This window comes from Macrobrachium nipponense, chromosome 15 (genome assembly GCF_015104395.2).
Source record: "Macrobrachium nipponense isolate FS-2020 chromosome 15, ASM1510439v2, whole genome shotgun sequence".
Classification (NCBI taxonomy): Eukaryota; Metazoa; Arthropoda; class Malacostraca; order Decapoda; family Palaemonidae; genus Macrobrachium; species Macrobrachium nipponense.
In genome coordinates, this window is record NC_087208.1 from 39,433,260 (window position 1) to 39,448,065 (window position 14,806).

Sequence of the window (14,806 nt, forward strand, 5' to 3'; positions counted from 1 at the left end):
GCCTTTATTGCATGTGTGTTCGGTTTACCTAAATTATCGTTGTTCAAGATATAGCAGATGAAAATTTCCGTAGCCCATGTAGTACCCAGATAACCGAAAAATTATCTTTCCCTTAATGCAAGAAATGTTAGCAGCAACTACGGTGAAGAATTTGAATGGTCAGATGATGAAAATTTGCCCAAGACAATACTGCAGTAGAGAGGCCAAGTTGACCTAAGCCAAATCGAGGACAGGCAAACCAACACCTACATCCTATGAACCTTCATAGGTCATACTAGAATCTTGACCTTATATTCAAATGAATATGTTTTTTTTTATTTTAAGAGTATCTATGAATGCAAAGTTGACCTAAGTCATATCGAGGATAAAGTACAGTACCATTTACATCCTATGGACCTCTTCAGGTTATGCTAAATCTTGACTTTGTATTCAGAGAGAAGTGTTTTTCAGAGGACATCTGTGAATGATTGCCTCCACCGAACTTCACCTAACTTAGTCGTCTTAGAGAACTGTAATGGTTGTCGACCATTGTATTGTAGACCATTAAAGTTTCGCAACCCGAGTAAGGTCAAGACAGTTTCTCCGTTATGATAACTGATCATTGGAACGTCATACGAGTTCATTTCTTTTTCTAGATATTATTTATTGCTAGGAGGGGGGTCCCAGTTCAAGAACATGACTCGTATTACTCATAATGTTTTATTACGAAGCGAAATAACGGGAGCAAGTTTGCGAAACGGAATTGATGTATTCCCGACTTCAATCAAAAAAGTTGCTCGTCTGCTCTCTTTCCTAGGTGTCATTTATCTGAATTTTACCTTCTTTCCTTTTATGGATTTTTCCTAATGTTATCGATAAAATGGAAGAAGAGGAAATTGAGAAGAAACCTGGGTATATAAAGTGTGCAATGGAGCCGATAGTCACTAGTTTCCTGCTATCTTCAACATGAACGCTAAGGTACTGCAGATAATTCAGTTTGGTATTTGATATTCTTCTAACATTTTAACAATTTGTTTTGATTAGTTCTTAGTTAATACTTGAAACGTTAAGCTTCACAAAGTCGAATCATTTAGAGATATTGTTGATTACGCTAGTATTTTGTATCAATGTAGATTGATTTTATTCGGGTGGCTTTTAAAGAATATGTTTTAAAGACAATCTATCTTTTTACCATTTTAAAATGTTTACAAGTTTATTATTTTCTTAGTTTTCAAAATAATTAAAAATAACTTTGTGATATCGTTCAGTTTAAAAATAACATCGTTTCTTTGCCAAGTGACGTATATCTAGTTTCATTTGGTAATATGCCTTTTATTCCCTCTTCAGTCAAAATCACTGAGAGTACTGATTACGACGACGTTAATTGTCAAGTATATTCTTTGCCAATTTCAAAATAAATTGAATTCGGACTACTCAGAAAAGGAGACGAAATTATTGAACGCTGTATAATATTGTAAAGACATGCGCACATTTACATACATACACACACATATGAATATATATATATATATATATATATATATATATATATATATATATATATATATACATACATATGCAGGAATCAAATATAAGTTTCTGGGATATTGAGTATCTATTTATCTTATCTGTATATAATATATATTTATATATATATTATTATATATAGATAGATAAATATATATATCTATATATACATATGCAGGAATCAAATATAAGTTTCTGGGATATTGAGTATCTTATCTATCTATATACTATATATATATATATATATATATATATATATATATATATATATATATATATATATATATATATTATATAGAGAGTTATATAGATACTCAATTTCCTAGAAAATTGTATCTGATTCTTACCTTCCTATGGATTCCAACATTCCAAGTCTTCTTACGAAATTATTAAACTGATTGTTGTAATTACGATCCATCACTTGCACATATGCTTTTCCACACATATCTATATATGTCTTAAAGTCCCTAAAAACTTAGTTTTAATTCTTACCTTTTCTCTATTCCAGGTCGTCTTTCTTCTGGGCTTGGTAGCTGTGGTTGCCTCCGATAGGCGCCCATTCCGTCCATCCACTTCTTACGGGGCTCCCCAGGTAAGTGGCTGCGCCCTAGTTCATTTTTTCTAACGATCTAAAACTCAAGATAAAGGGTCCTTATTGTGTTTGGTATTAGAATAGCTTATTTGACGTCCAGAGTTACTGTTATGGCTGTTTTAAATGGTAAAGATTGTATTATTTTCATAGACGTATTATTGTTATTTATCAAAATCCCATAATCACATGTTACTGAAATGTGAAAAAAAAATCCCCTCTGATGAGAGTGTTAATATATATCTAAAAGTATTCATACTTCTAAATAGCAGTACTTGAAAAAATATACTTTTAAATTTTCATTTACACTTACATTAGTAGGAATTTTCGCACTATTATTATTATTATTATTATTATTATTATTATTATTATTATTATTATTATTATTATTATTATTATTATTTTTATTATTATTATTATTATTATTATTATTCTGGAGTAAACCCTCTTTTAAGCATGTTTTATTAAAAGTAATTGCTGCCTCAGCTGCATATATGAAATTAATGCAGTGAGGCAGCAATTACTTTTAATAAAATATTATTATTATTATTATTATTATTATTATTATTATTATTATTATTATTATTATTATTATTATTATTATTATTATTATTATTATTATTATTATTGTTATATGGGATATGACATAAAGCAATCTGCCACTGATCTGCTAGATCAAATCGATGCGACTTAAAAATTTTTTCTCTCGAAAAATCCAACAGGTCCGTCGGCCATCTTTCGACTCCTTCGAGAATCGTTTCGACTCTTTCGAACGTTCTTCCTTTGAACGCCCATCCTTCGCGCGCTCTTTCGACCACTCCTTTGAACGCTCCTCCTTCGAGCGCCCTTCTTTCTCCCGCTCTTTCGACGGCAACTCAGACGAGTCCTTCGAACCCGCCAGGTACAACTTCCAATTCGGTGTCCACGACGACTCCACCAGCGCCAGCTTCGAGCACCAGGAGGACCGTAACGTGGACAAGACCCAAGGATCCTACTCCGTCCAGCTTCCCGACGGTCGTCTCCAGACCGTCAGGTACTTCGTCAACGGAGGCTCAGGCTACGTCGCTGAGGTCTCCTACCAGGGAGAAGCCAGGTACCCTTACTCCTCATTCGAGTCCAGGGAGTTCTCAGCCCCAAGACCCTCTTTCTCAGCCCCCAGAAGCCAGCGCCCAAGAGCCCAGAGGCCAAGACCTACTTTCACCTCCTTTGATTCGAGGGAATCCCGTGAATTTTTCTCTGCCCCGAGCACATCCTATGGTCTCCCTCTGTAATGGAGACGTGAACTTGCATGAAACTGACCTCCAATGGATATGACACGGATTAAGCAATCTACTTCTTCCTCCTAACTTCTGCAATCTTTTTCCTTTAAAGCTTTCACTGACTTTTCCTTATAAGGACTGATATCTGTTCTCATAATTGTTGATAATGTATTTATGAAAAATTATTTATTAATATTTATTAAAGCACTGAAAACCTAAAAGTCTTTTCAGTTATCGTCCTTCTGATTTTTTTGCGAAGAGTTCCCGTTTACATCAATTTGTTAACAACTGACTAATGCTTGCTTCACATCAAAAGTAAAAAATACAAATTCTTCGACGGTACATCGTCTAGGCTTATTTAATATTTTCCTGCCACATTTTCACGAGACTATGAAACACTTGAAACGAGATCCAGTAAATCTCGTATTCGAAAGTAGCTTTATGAAGCTGGACATACATTATCTACGATATTTTGTACTCAAGAGAAATTTGCTGATAGCCCTGTAAATACCTTTTACTAATGTAAGTCAGTCTAGCGAGAAACAGGTCAAAGAAAACGAGAATTAGAAAAAGTTTTTTTTTTTTTTTTTTTTTTTTTTGAAGCATTACAGTAACCGAGATCACAACCCGATCAAAAAATCTGCCACGAACGCTCTGTATTTCAGGAAAGGCTGAGGGAAAGACTAAGGCAGAAGCCACACAGAGTATTTTGAAGGAGCAACTCGAAGGATTAGAAGCCAACAAAGTCAAGAGCTTGGCTATACTTTAGTGACTATTGGGACATGCTTGGGTGGTGAATAATTGTTCCATCATAATAACACATGACAACACGTTTGCTTGTTTCGTTACAAACCACATCGATACGTAACCAGTTAACTAAAATTACATTACTTCTGTAATCGGTTAATAACAATGACTCATGAAAAGACGTAAAGTAAATGAAAATGGAACGAAATCTGTACGATTTGTACGAAATAGCAAAAACAATAATTATAGTGGAAGGTAGCACTTATTTAAATAGTTGTAACTGAGGGGCGAATACATGGTAATAAAATATAGGGATATATTTATTAATGTTGAAGTGAGCACCTTTCTTTAGAAAATAAAGCACTCATACACACACACACACACACACACTCAAATACAGATTGCAGAGAGAGTTCTGGAAAAGAAAGCACCATTTGACAACTGGGTTTCAGGGAGGTTAAAAAAAAAGCTCAATGAAGAGTATAGGATTGGTTCCACTAAAGAGATTTCATCATCTCAACCTGAGACATTTTTAAACCGAATACAATAAAAGGTCGTCAACATACAGATAGGGGGTCATTTTTGGAACCATTGTTACGACAGATTTATAAAAAAAAAATTTTCTAGCCAGCATGAAAATAAACCTACATATCAAAGCCACTTCTGGGAACGACAGATAACTATTTTCACTAATAGATTTTGATTTTGTCAAAGTTTTCATTAATATAAATCTTAACATAAATAGCACTTATAAGAGTACATATGAATACATACGTAAGTTCCTAGTATCCACATTACTCACACGCGCAAACACACACATACATACACGCACACACACACATATATATATATATTATATATATATATATATATATATATATATATATATATATATATATATATATATATATATATAAAGTTATATGCCACGAAGGGAAAATAAACACGTAGTATCCGCAAGATCTTTCGAGTTCAAAGCGTCCTTTACTTGCTAAGTAAAGGACGTTTGAATGTCAAAAGATCTCGCGGATACTCCGTTGTTTATTTTCCCTTCGTGGCATATACTTTATTTATGGATTTATCATATTCCTAACTTTCGTGATTCAGTTATACATACATACAGACATACATATATATATATATATATATATATATATATATATATATATATATATATATATATATATACACATAAAATTTATATGCAGTATATATAGAAAAATAGATACACAAAAGGATACACAGAAAAACAAATGCCATCAACGATTAAGAGAATAATTTGTATTCACAAAAGCATTAACCGCATTTATAAATGCGTGATTAATTACACAGAGGTGAATAAAGTGTATATGTGTACATTACATATACGCACAACATATACAAACACGTACATGAACACACATCGCGCAACACGATTGCATCTTGAAAGCACGGGACATAAGACAGAGAATAACATGGTTATACCTAGTCCATTGCTTTGAGAAACTACTTCAAGAAATCCTATATTTCATCTGGTCGACATAGTTACTCGTGATATAAGTGTGCATGAACAAAGGCACACTCCAGGCTTTTATAAACAAGTAAATTTAATCCTGTATACGAAAGACACCTGTATCTCTCCTAATCTCACTGATGATGTTTTAGTAGCTCGGTTTGAAAACACTTTCTCGAGGAAAATGTTAATCCTGAGAGTCCTGTTTGCAGGATTTCCTAACTCCAGGAGATGATGAAAGGGGAGTCTATAATTAAATTCCTCTCTGATGTCCTTGACCTTACAACAAGTTGCTCGTTAGGTCTCACTGAGACTGTACTCCTGCCCCAAATGATCCTGTTTGATCCTTTTTTTCTGGAGGATTGACCACCGGGCCTCGCCCCGCCCTCGAAAAAGAAAAAAGGAAGAAGAAGAAAATTTCGGGCAAAAACTCGAGGCTGACGTCATCCGAGATGGCATATATAAACTGGAGGTCCATCTTCAAGTAAGTATCAGTTCCCCTCCTGTCTTCAACATGAACGCTAAGGTATCCTAGAAGTATCCGTTCCCCCGGGTCTTCAACATGAACGCTAAGGTATCCTAGAAGTGTTGTTGATGAGTGCTTGGTATTTTGTCGATAACGAAAAATTGTTTAGTTTGATGGTGAAGGATATTTGACGATGAATATATTGACAACTTAGTTTTATGCTTTAGTAAATTGTAGTTATCTAAAAATATACACCAGTCTCGAATATTTTAAAACACTAAAGACACTTGATGATTATCGAGATTAGCGCAAGGCGATTGCTTATCCACAATAATGTCTAGTTTTTATGTCTGCGCATATTAGTATTTACTGTCTTTTTTTATTTACATCACCGTAGACGGGTTACGCCTCACCCAGTTTAAAGAGGATGATACCGGATTGTCCAGTAAACTTTAAAATGTTTTCACATACTGAACGTAATTTGAGAAGTGTATTCAAGACATCAGTTAATCCTTCATTTTTAGATGTTGTAGGTGAGGTTATATACAGGCTCAAAATCCCTAAAAAAAAAAAAAAATCTTTCGTAGGATAATCAGCTCAAATGTAGAGGATCTACAAATGGTCAATTTCTCTCTTTCAGATTCTCTTCGTCTTGGGCTTGGTTGCCGTTGTCGCTGCTGACAAGCGTCCAGCACGACCATCTACTTCCTATGGAGCTCCTCAGGTAGCTGCTGCCCCCAGGCCATCAAGGCCATCCACAGCCTACGGAACACCTCAGGTAATTCCACTGAGAGAACTGATTGGTTTCCTACTCATATAATGGACGATTTATACCAAATCCTTTGAAGAGGAGTATTCTAGAACATTTTCAAATTTCTCATACACAAATCTACAATCTTCTCAACCAGGTACAGCGCCCCTCCTTCGACTCCTTCGAGAACTCCTTTGAACGCTCCTCCTTCGAGCGTCCTTCTTTCGACCGCTCCTTTGAACGCTCTTTCGAACGTTCCTTCGAGCGCGACTCAGACGAGTCCTTCGAATCCCCCAAGTACAACTTCCAGTTCGGCGTCCACGACGACTCCGCCAGCGCCAGCTTCGAGCACCAGGAGGCCCGTGACGATGACGAGACCCAGGGATCCTACACCGTCCAGCTTCCCGACGGTCGTCGCCAAACCGTCAGGTACTTCGTCAACGGAGACTCAGGCTACGTCGCTGAGGTCACCTACGAAGGAGAAGCCAGGTACCCCGACTCCTCCTCCTCATTCGAGTCCTCATTCGAGTCCAGGGAGTTCTCAGCCCCAAGACCCTCTTACTCAGCCCCCAGAGCCCAGCGCCCAAGACCCTCTTTCTCATCCTTTGAGTCCCACGAATCTCGCGAATTCGTGGCTGTACCCAGCAGGGCTTACGGCGCTCCTCAGTAAGGCAGACGAAGTTTGCACGAAACCGACATCGTATCGAGACGACAAAGACTTTACAGTTAACCTACTTCTGCTTTCTGCTCTCTTTTCCTCTCTTTATTAGGATTCTTTTCCTCTTTTCTCTCTTGATAATGAACAGATATCAGTCCTGCCCATAGTTGTTGTTCCTATGTACACTGAAAAATTTGTACATTGCTATTTATTGCTATTTATTAAAGAAAGGAATTACATATATGGCTATTTAATACTTACCCTTCTGTTCGATGCCGTCATACGAGATTGCAATGACTTTTCATTTGAAGAAGTCCCAGGAAATTTTAATAGCACTGATAATAAGAGATATGAAGAATCAGTGTTGAAAATCACTTGCAATGCAATATCAATGAATTTCTGGTCAAAGAAACAGGTAAATGAAAGTAGCAAAATAATCATTTAAAATATTCCTCCAGCCTGTTTGCCCTTCATTACTCAAAATTAAGTTTCTTTTGTATAATTTCATTCGTGTAGAGGAAATAAGATGAATAATATTAATATTATTCTAGAAAATATATTTGGCAAATTTATCTCCATGAGATCTGCTGGGATACAGATCTGACAAAAGAATGTAAAAGTTAATTTACGCAACTGCAAGACGATGCAAGTCATAAATTTCTTGAAGAAATTTGCAGTTTTATACTACTCTCTGAACTCAGATTTCATTTAATCATGACTGATTTTTCTGAGGTATAAAACTGTATACTGACCAAAACTTAATTAAAGGCTTTAAGTAAACAACACTGCTCTGCCTTGCCTTCTCAACGATAACATTCAAATTGTCTATATCTGCTGTGAATTAAAACTTACGGATTACTGATAATAATTATTCAAGGAAGGTTTGTCTATAAAATAAAAGTTTAGTAATATAGCTACCGAGGAGGATTTTAATTCGCAGTAGATTATCAGGACTCTATTTTTTGCAACTTAAAAGAATAGTATTAATATCCATGGAGTACGGTTATAGGCTGATAAGCTATTTAGATATTGCTGCTTAAATGGTTACGGGACACTTCTTGGTTTCACTTGGTAAGGCTAATTTTATACTATTCTTCGTGTAGGGTTTTATTGAAACACCTTCTCTCACACTAGTAAAGTAGTCAGATTTCATCCTCAGTACCCATACCTGACATCTCCAGGTGTATCACACCTGTGTCATTGTCCATGTGGTCCCCTTGTGTTGAAACTGATGAGAATGATGATGAGAACTGATATACTTTCACTGAAAAGTTTGGAGGAACACCTCACAAGTGTTGGGCTTCGGCGTAGCAGTTGTAGGCTTTTCAGCAGTAGTAATGATTCTCTCTTCTATGTAGTTTATTTACTGTAGCCTCTGATTTCCCTCAACCTCTGCCTCTCTCAGTTGTTCAGTGATGCCTTCCATGACATTTTCCAGATCTCTCGCCACAATATTAGTATTTCATTTTCAGTAGTACTAGTTTTTGCCGCTGCAACCGCAACACACCTGTGATTAGAATGAAGGGTCTTTAATTCTCCATTGATGAGGCAATCGCTCTAACAATTCTTCTTGTTCCAATTTTTATAATCCTTCTTTGTTTCTGCAGTCATTCATTACATTATACTGACTTCTATTGTTTCCTCTGTTTCGTTCTTGCTACGATTCTTTGCTATTATTGTCTGTTTTTTTTTTTTTTTGTTAAGAATGATTATCTTTTGTTCGTTAGTTTGCTCTGGCTGAGAAATTATAGCGTACACTAAAATAAGTGCATTGCAAATTAAATCTATCATCTTCATATATCATAAATGGAAAAAAATCCTATTTGCAAGAGAGAAGAGAACTTGAGGGACAGAAGCTGGTAAAACATTTTGGAAAATGTCAGTCTTAGCGAAGAAGGAGAGACTTATACTTTTCAATGTGCATTAGAAATTTAATGTTTCGATGTTTCCGCTTCATTCACTGGATAGATGAGGAGCAGAAACAGTCCAGTAATAAGTAATAAAGGGGTTAAATTCTAATGCATTACATGACATTTCCGTAACCATGGCACAGATAAAAAAAAAGGAAGTTTCAACATACATTTGCGAGTATCCTACCAGATGCTCCAAAACTAAACATCTCAAAAGCTAATTAGAAGGGGATTTAAATGGATGAAAATAAGTGAATAGAGTATTCAAAGGTATATAAAAAGAGCTTGAAATGTTAGAAGACCTTCGAAGTTAAAAATACTTTGTAAAGCAAATCGAAAGAAATTATACAAGGCAAGCAATGACTGCATAACAATGTTACATGCACTGTTCTGACCTTTGGGAACATTTGGCAACACAATGAAGCTTTCTATATGACCTCACACGCCAGTATGGGTAGAACAGAACATCCCACTTGGTGTTAACTCAAATATCATTTGAAAAATACTTAAGCATCTGGCCTAGAAATTACCAAAGCCTTTCAAGAAGTAAAGCAGTTGATTGAAGAAAGAGATTTGACTGAGATAATGAAAGGATAATGATGGAAGCTGGAAGAGGAATTTACAGTTGGTATTAAGAAGGACAGATCGAAATCTAGCAATTCATTCATATATAAACTAAGTTCCCCTACTTTCGGTTGATACAAATGCTCGGGTAAAGGTTGTAGGGACAGATCTAGGAGCGCCAAGGGAAAAAATCAGTAGACTTAGGCCTCTTAAGAAAAAAACGTTAAATATTAAATTTGGGATGAAGGGGACAGAAATCATTGTTTACACAGTAACAGATTTGTTAAAATTCCTTGTTTAAGGCTTATCATGATAGTTATAAACTCGTTTAGATATTACAACACAAAGACATTCGTATGAATTACAAACGTACATACACATACCTATTGCATATATGAACTATACTGAAATGGCTGTTTATATTTTCTAAGTATTAATGCATTACCAAAGATACCATTATAAAGATAAGCCATCCCCATTATTTACAAGCATTCAAGTAAGGATAATGGATGAATGGAGATATGTGTAAATATATTCACGTTATGCGTACCCAGAAAAATATTTGATTTTGAAATCCCATGACATAAGGCTACAGTATAACTTGAAATATTGCTAGCATTTTCCTTTAGATTTTCTCATGTACAGTGGTGCTCAAATCTTATGCGACATGATTCTTTTTGTATCGTCCATATTCTCAGACTCAATGTGATGTTGCCAAGTAGTGCTATTTTTTTCTTTTTTTCATTTGTAATGTCATTCGAAAAGTTTGTGAATTCACAGCTAGCCTTATTTTCCTTATGGATAAATAGATATGATCCCTTTTATGCATTGGTATAATTCTTAATTTGTGTGATTTGAATTTTTTTTTTTTATCTTTACGTTGCTCAGTTCAAGTGTGGTGTGATAAGGTTAGCGGTGCCAGCAATGAAAGCACACTTAACATGCTCCTCGGACTGGTCAACATAACCATGTCTGCAGCATTATGACAGTAGACATAATAAGCTCAACAGTCATAACAACAATTTCAATGTAGGAATATGAATTAAAACAAGTTTTATTTGAATTTTGAAGATTTCGGCTGCGTTTAAGCTGCCTGTATGTTGGAAAACTTTTTATAGGCCTACAAAATAATCTAAGCCATCTGAGATGTAATGTTACTCATGAATTTATTTGTAGAGATCACCTGTTCTTTGAGGAATATGAATTACAACCAGTTTTCTTTGAATGTTGAAGTTTCAGGCTGTGTTTAAGCTGCCTGTATGTTGCAAAATGATTTATAGGCCTAGAAAAATAATCTAAGCTTTCTGAGATGTAATCTTTACTAATGTTTTTATTTGTAGAGATTACCTGTTCTTTGAAGAATAAAAGATGATGATGATTTTGGTTATATGGAGAAGATGGCTGTAATTGAAATATCATAAGTATTAATATAAAGGCATATGGAACACTGGTTTTTCAACTGGTTTACAATATTATTTTCTTAAAATTCCTTCTGCTCGCTTTTGATGTGTAATTTATTCTTGCATAAGGTAACTTGAAGTGCAAGAATGTGTTGATAACCTCATTTGCATTCTGGCTAGAAATTGTTAATATAGAGATGTGAATGTTAAGAGTAAAGTAAAGAAATCTAACACCTAAGCCTAGGAATAATATCTTGGCTTTGACAAATAAGCGAATATTTGCTAGTATGCTATCAGTTTTGAAATATTAAGAAAGATAACACATAATTATGCATGAAAATCCAAATATTCCTTAAACACATAAAGTAAATGTTTTCAAGATAATTTAATGGTCGCTACTCATTGTAGACCTACTTATATACCAGGTGGTTGTTGTTGCACCGTCACTGATACGTCACACATGCTCCCCTCACACGTTGATATCGGTGGGCGCATTCTACTTTTGTATATACAAATTTACATTTTCTCAGCGTTGAGGGTAAAAACAATCAAATAGGACTATTTCAAATTTTAAGTTTGCTTTGGAAGCATTCTTAATGTTACAATTTATTTTTTTTATTTATTTAACATTTGAACTGGTTTGATGGCGACTTCGTTTGGGTCAAATGCTTCAGCAATGAGTGAACGAAAGTTTTGAAAATGTTTCGTAAGGATTTTTCTGAAATTTGGCTACGCGTGACATTTTCTTACAATTTTCAAATATATGACAGATTTCACTCTTATGAAACATATTATGGCCTTAGCGTATGCGATACTCGCGTTTTCGCATTGAAATAAAGGATAAATATGGAGCAAGCTAGGTTGCCAGTTAGTGAATTTTGAACGAAATCCTATGGAGTCATGTCGCATGAGATTTGAGCATCACTGTACATAGAAATTAATGACACTTCTTAGAATGATCTTTACCATAATTGCATAAAAACACCTGGACATATTACAAAATATATTATTTACAGTTTATTTACATATACTCACAGACATAAACAATTTCTAATGAAGATTTGATCCATCTCTCATCCTCAAGACCCAGGATCAACCTACATTTTCAAAATCAGTCTCTCGAAAGTAGAAATATTCTTGGAACATGACAAGTTCTGGTCAGTGTATTTCCTAACCATGGGACTAAATGAATGAGGGAGAGAGAGAGAGAGAGAGAGAGAGAGAGAGAGAGAGAGAGAGAAGAAGAGGAAAGGGTAGAGAGAAAAAAGAGGAGAAAAAACATACTGAGGGAAGAGAGAAGAGAAAGGAGGAGAGAGGAATACTTAATGGAAAAAAACTCGAGTATGACGTCACCAAAAGCGGCTTATATAAACTGCAGATCTATCTTCTTGAAGCATCAGTTCTCTCCTAGCTTCGACATGAACGCCAAGGTACCTGTCACAACGACGTTTATTAGTGTCTAAAGTATTAATCGTCATATTAGAAATATTTGAGACTGAGCCCTATTAAAAAAACTTAATGTCGTCCACAGAGGGACTGAAGTGAACTCATTAAAAGAATTAGAATTTCCATCTGGATAGACACTGATTGAGGAATTAAATTGTCATAGAAATGTTATGTTTTAAGATATCAACAATAATCTCATCACATTTTACGGCTTTAATCTTCGCTCATATATTTCCTTTTATTTTTTACTTCACTTTATGAAAAGGTAATATTCTATAGTTTACCCGATATTTCTCTATGAGCAGAGAACAAAATAAACTTCTCATTAAAGAATACTAAAACCGGACATTAAAATGAAAAGTAAAAACTCATTTACTTTTATCTCATAACAGATCAAGACTATTTTAAGTTAATATCAACATAGCAGTAAAATATTGGAAAACATAAAAACTAGAAATATTACCCGAATCTTGTTATGGCAGCCTCTAGAAGGTGCAACATTAACTCAGTAATAGAGATTCTACAGAATTAATAATTCTTTATTGCAGATTCTCTTTGTTCTGGGGTTGGCAGCCATCGTTGCTGCTGACAAGCGTCCAGTACGACCATCTACTTCCTATGGACTTCCTCAGGTAGCTTCTGCCCCTAGGCAATCACGGCCATCCACAGCCTTCGGAGTACCTCAGGTAAGGCCTTCGTTGTGATTTTAAGAAAATAACGGGGTTAGCTGGAATTTTACTGTCAGCAATAGTACTTTAAAGCCCAGAAAGTGCAACGAAATGAATTTCCTCAATTATTCTTCCAGGTACAACGTCCTTCCTTCGACTCCTTCGAGAACTCCTTTGAAAGGTCCTCCTTCGAGCGTCCTTCTTTCTCCCGCTCTTTCGACCGCTCCTTTGAACGCTCATTCGAGCGCCACTCAGACGAGTCCTTCGAATCCCCCAAGTACAACTTCCAGTTCGGCGTCCACGACGACTCCACCAGCGCCAGCTTCGAGCACCAGGAGGCCCGTGACGATGACGAGACCCAGGGATCCTACACCGTCCAGCTTCCCGACGGTCGTCTCCAGACCGTCAGGTACTTCGTCAACGGGGACTCAGGCTACGTCGCTGAGGTCACCTACGAGGGAGAAGCCAGGTACCCTGACTCCTCCTCCTCATTCGAGTCCTCATTCGAGTCCAGGGAGTTCTCAGCCCCAAGACCCTCTTACTCAGCCCCCAGAGCCCAGCGCCCAAGAGCCCAGAGGCCAAGACCTTCTTTCACAAGCTTCGATTCCAGGGAATCTCGCGAATTCTTCTCTGCTCCTAGCACATCCTATGGTCTCCCTCAGTAAATGGACTGCATTTTCATCCAACCGGCCACATATCGAAATGACTCAGATTTTACCATTTATTTACTATTTCTGTTACTATTTTCTATGTGTTTCTTCAACTAAATGTACTGATATCCGTCTTTCAAATAGTTGTTGATGGCATATGTGAAGAAAACTGTATATGTTACTATTTATTAAACATTTGAATATTATAAATGTCTTTTTATCTACATTTCCTGATAAAAACCTCTTACTTTTAAGTTTCACGAATAATCTCCCGACACTCTTTAAGAATAAACTAAAGAAAAATATTCTGAAATACCTATTGAAAATAGCACGTAAAATAAACAAAGTAATATTAGAACAGTTCAGTTTTCTATTCAATCCGATCTGTGTAAAAAAAGAAATTTAGATCAGGAATTTTTTTTTTCATTAGCATGATTTGTAAAAAGGTCATTTATGGCAAATGAAAGTTAAATCAAAATGTCCTTCGTTTCCCATTGAGAAACCAGAAGAAAAGTGCTGTGAGGAAATCGTATTACCAGTCATGCATGACATTAAGAAAATTTGCAGAACTTTTAGAGAAAAACAATCTTAATGTTCTTACCTACTTATTGGTGTCTGTCCAGTAGTTACTAATGTTAACAGGGAAGGCAAAAATAAGCCAAACAATACTAACATATTCGTAGGTTACACGGGCGCTCTA

General features: G+C 35.7%; 3 protein-coding genes across 4 annotated transcripts; all 3 read left to right on the top strand.

Annotated features, from left to right (window-relative positions):
- Window positions 1-909: 909 nt before the first annotated feature.
- LOC135226809 (pro-resilin-like) lies at window positions 910-3,564 on the top strand. Its single transcript, XM_064266501.1, has 3 exons — window positions 910-957; window positions 2,015-2,098; window positions 2,818-3,564. The coding sequence occupies exons 1-3, from the start codon at window positions 946-948 to the stop codon at window positions 3,364-3,366; spliced, it is 645 nt and encodes a 214-aa protein (XP_064122571.1). The 5' UTR covers window positions 910-945; the 3' UTR covers window positions 3,367-3,564.
- Window positions 3,565-6,078: 2,514 nt separating this feature from the next.
- On the top strand, window positions 6,079-7,707 carry LOC135227113 (pro-resilin-like). Of its 2 annotated transcripts, none has more exons than XM_064266984.1 (3): window positions 6,079-6,119; window positions 6,700-6,837; window positions 6,968-7,707. In XM_064266984.1, exons 1-3 carry the CDS (start codon window positions 6,108-6,110, stop codon window positions 7,478-7,480), a joined length of 663 nt encoding a protein of 220 aa, XP_064123054.1. In that variant the 5' UTR covers window positions 6,079-6,107; the 3' UTR covers window positions 7,481-7,707. The 2 variants fall into 2 exon arrangements, with proteins under 2 accessions (XP_064123054.1, XP_064123057.1); XM_064266987.1 differs by lacking the exon at window positions 6,079-6,119 and adding an exon at window positions 6,153-6,167.
- A 4,970-nt stretch (window positions 7,708-12,677) lies between these two features.
- Window positions 12,678-14,316, top strand: LOC135227114 (pro-resilin-like). The gene is made up of 3 exons (XM_064266988.1): window positions 12,678-12,772; window positions 13,337-13,474; window positions 13,594-14,316. The coding sequence occupies exons 1-3, from the start codon at window positions 12,686-12,688 to the stop codon at window positions 14,119-14,121; spliced, it is 753 nt and encodes a 250-aa protein (XP_064123058.1). The 5' UTR covers window positions 12,678-12,685; the 3' UTR covers window positions 14,122-14,316.
- The last annotated feature ends 490 nt before the right edge of the window (window positions 14,317-14,806 follow it).

Bases quoted from the DNA above. Each gene is read 5' to 3' on its own strand.
- LOC135226809 (XM_064266501.1), top strand. The intron at 2,099-2,817 runs GTAAGTGGCTGC...AAAATCCAACAG, and splicing joins CTTCTTACGGGGCTCCCCAG to GTCCGTCGGCCATCTTTCGA.
- LOC135227113 (XM_064266984.1), top strand. The intron at 6,838-6,967 runs GTAATTCCACTG...CTTCTCAACCAG, and splicing joins CAGCCTACGGAACACCTCAG to GTACAGCGCCCCTCCTTCGA.
- LOC135227114 (XM_064266988.1), top strand. From the start codon at position 12,686: ATGACGTCACCAAAAGCGGCTTATATAAACTGCAGATCTATCTTCTTG. The intron at 12,773-13,336 runs GTACCTGTCACA...TCTTTATTGCAG, and splicing joins GCTTCGACATGAACGCCAAG to ATTCTCTTTGTTCTGGGGTT. The intron at 13,475-13,593 runs GTAAGGCCTTCG...TTATTCTTCCAG, and splicing joins CAGCCTTCGGAGTACCTCAG to GTACAACGTCCTTCCTTCGA.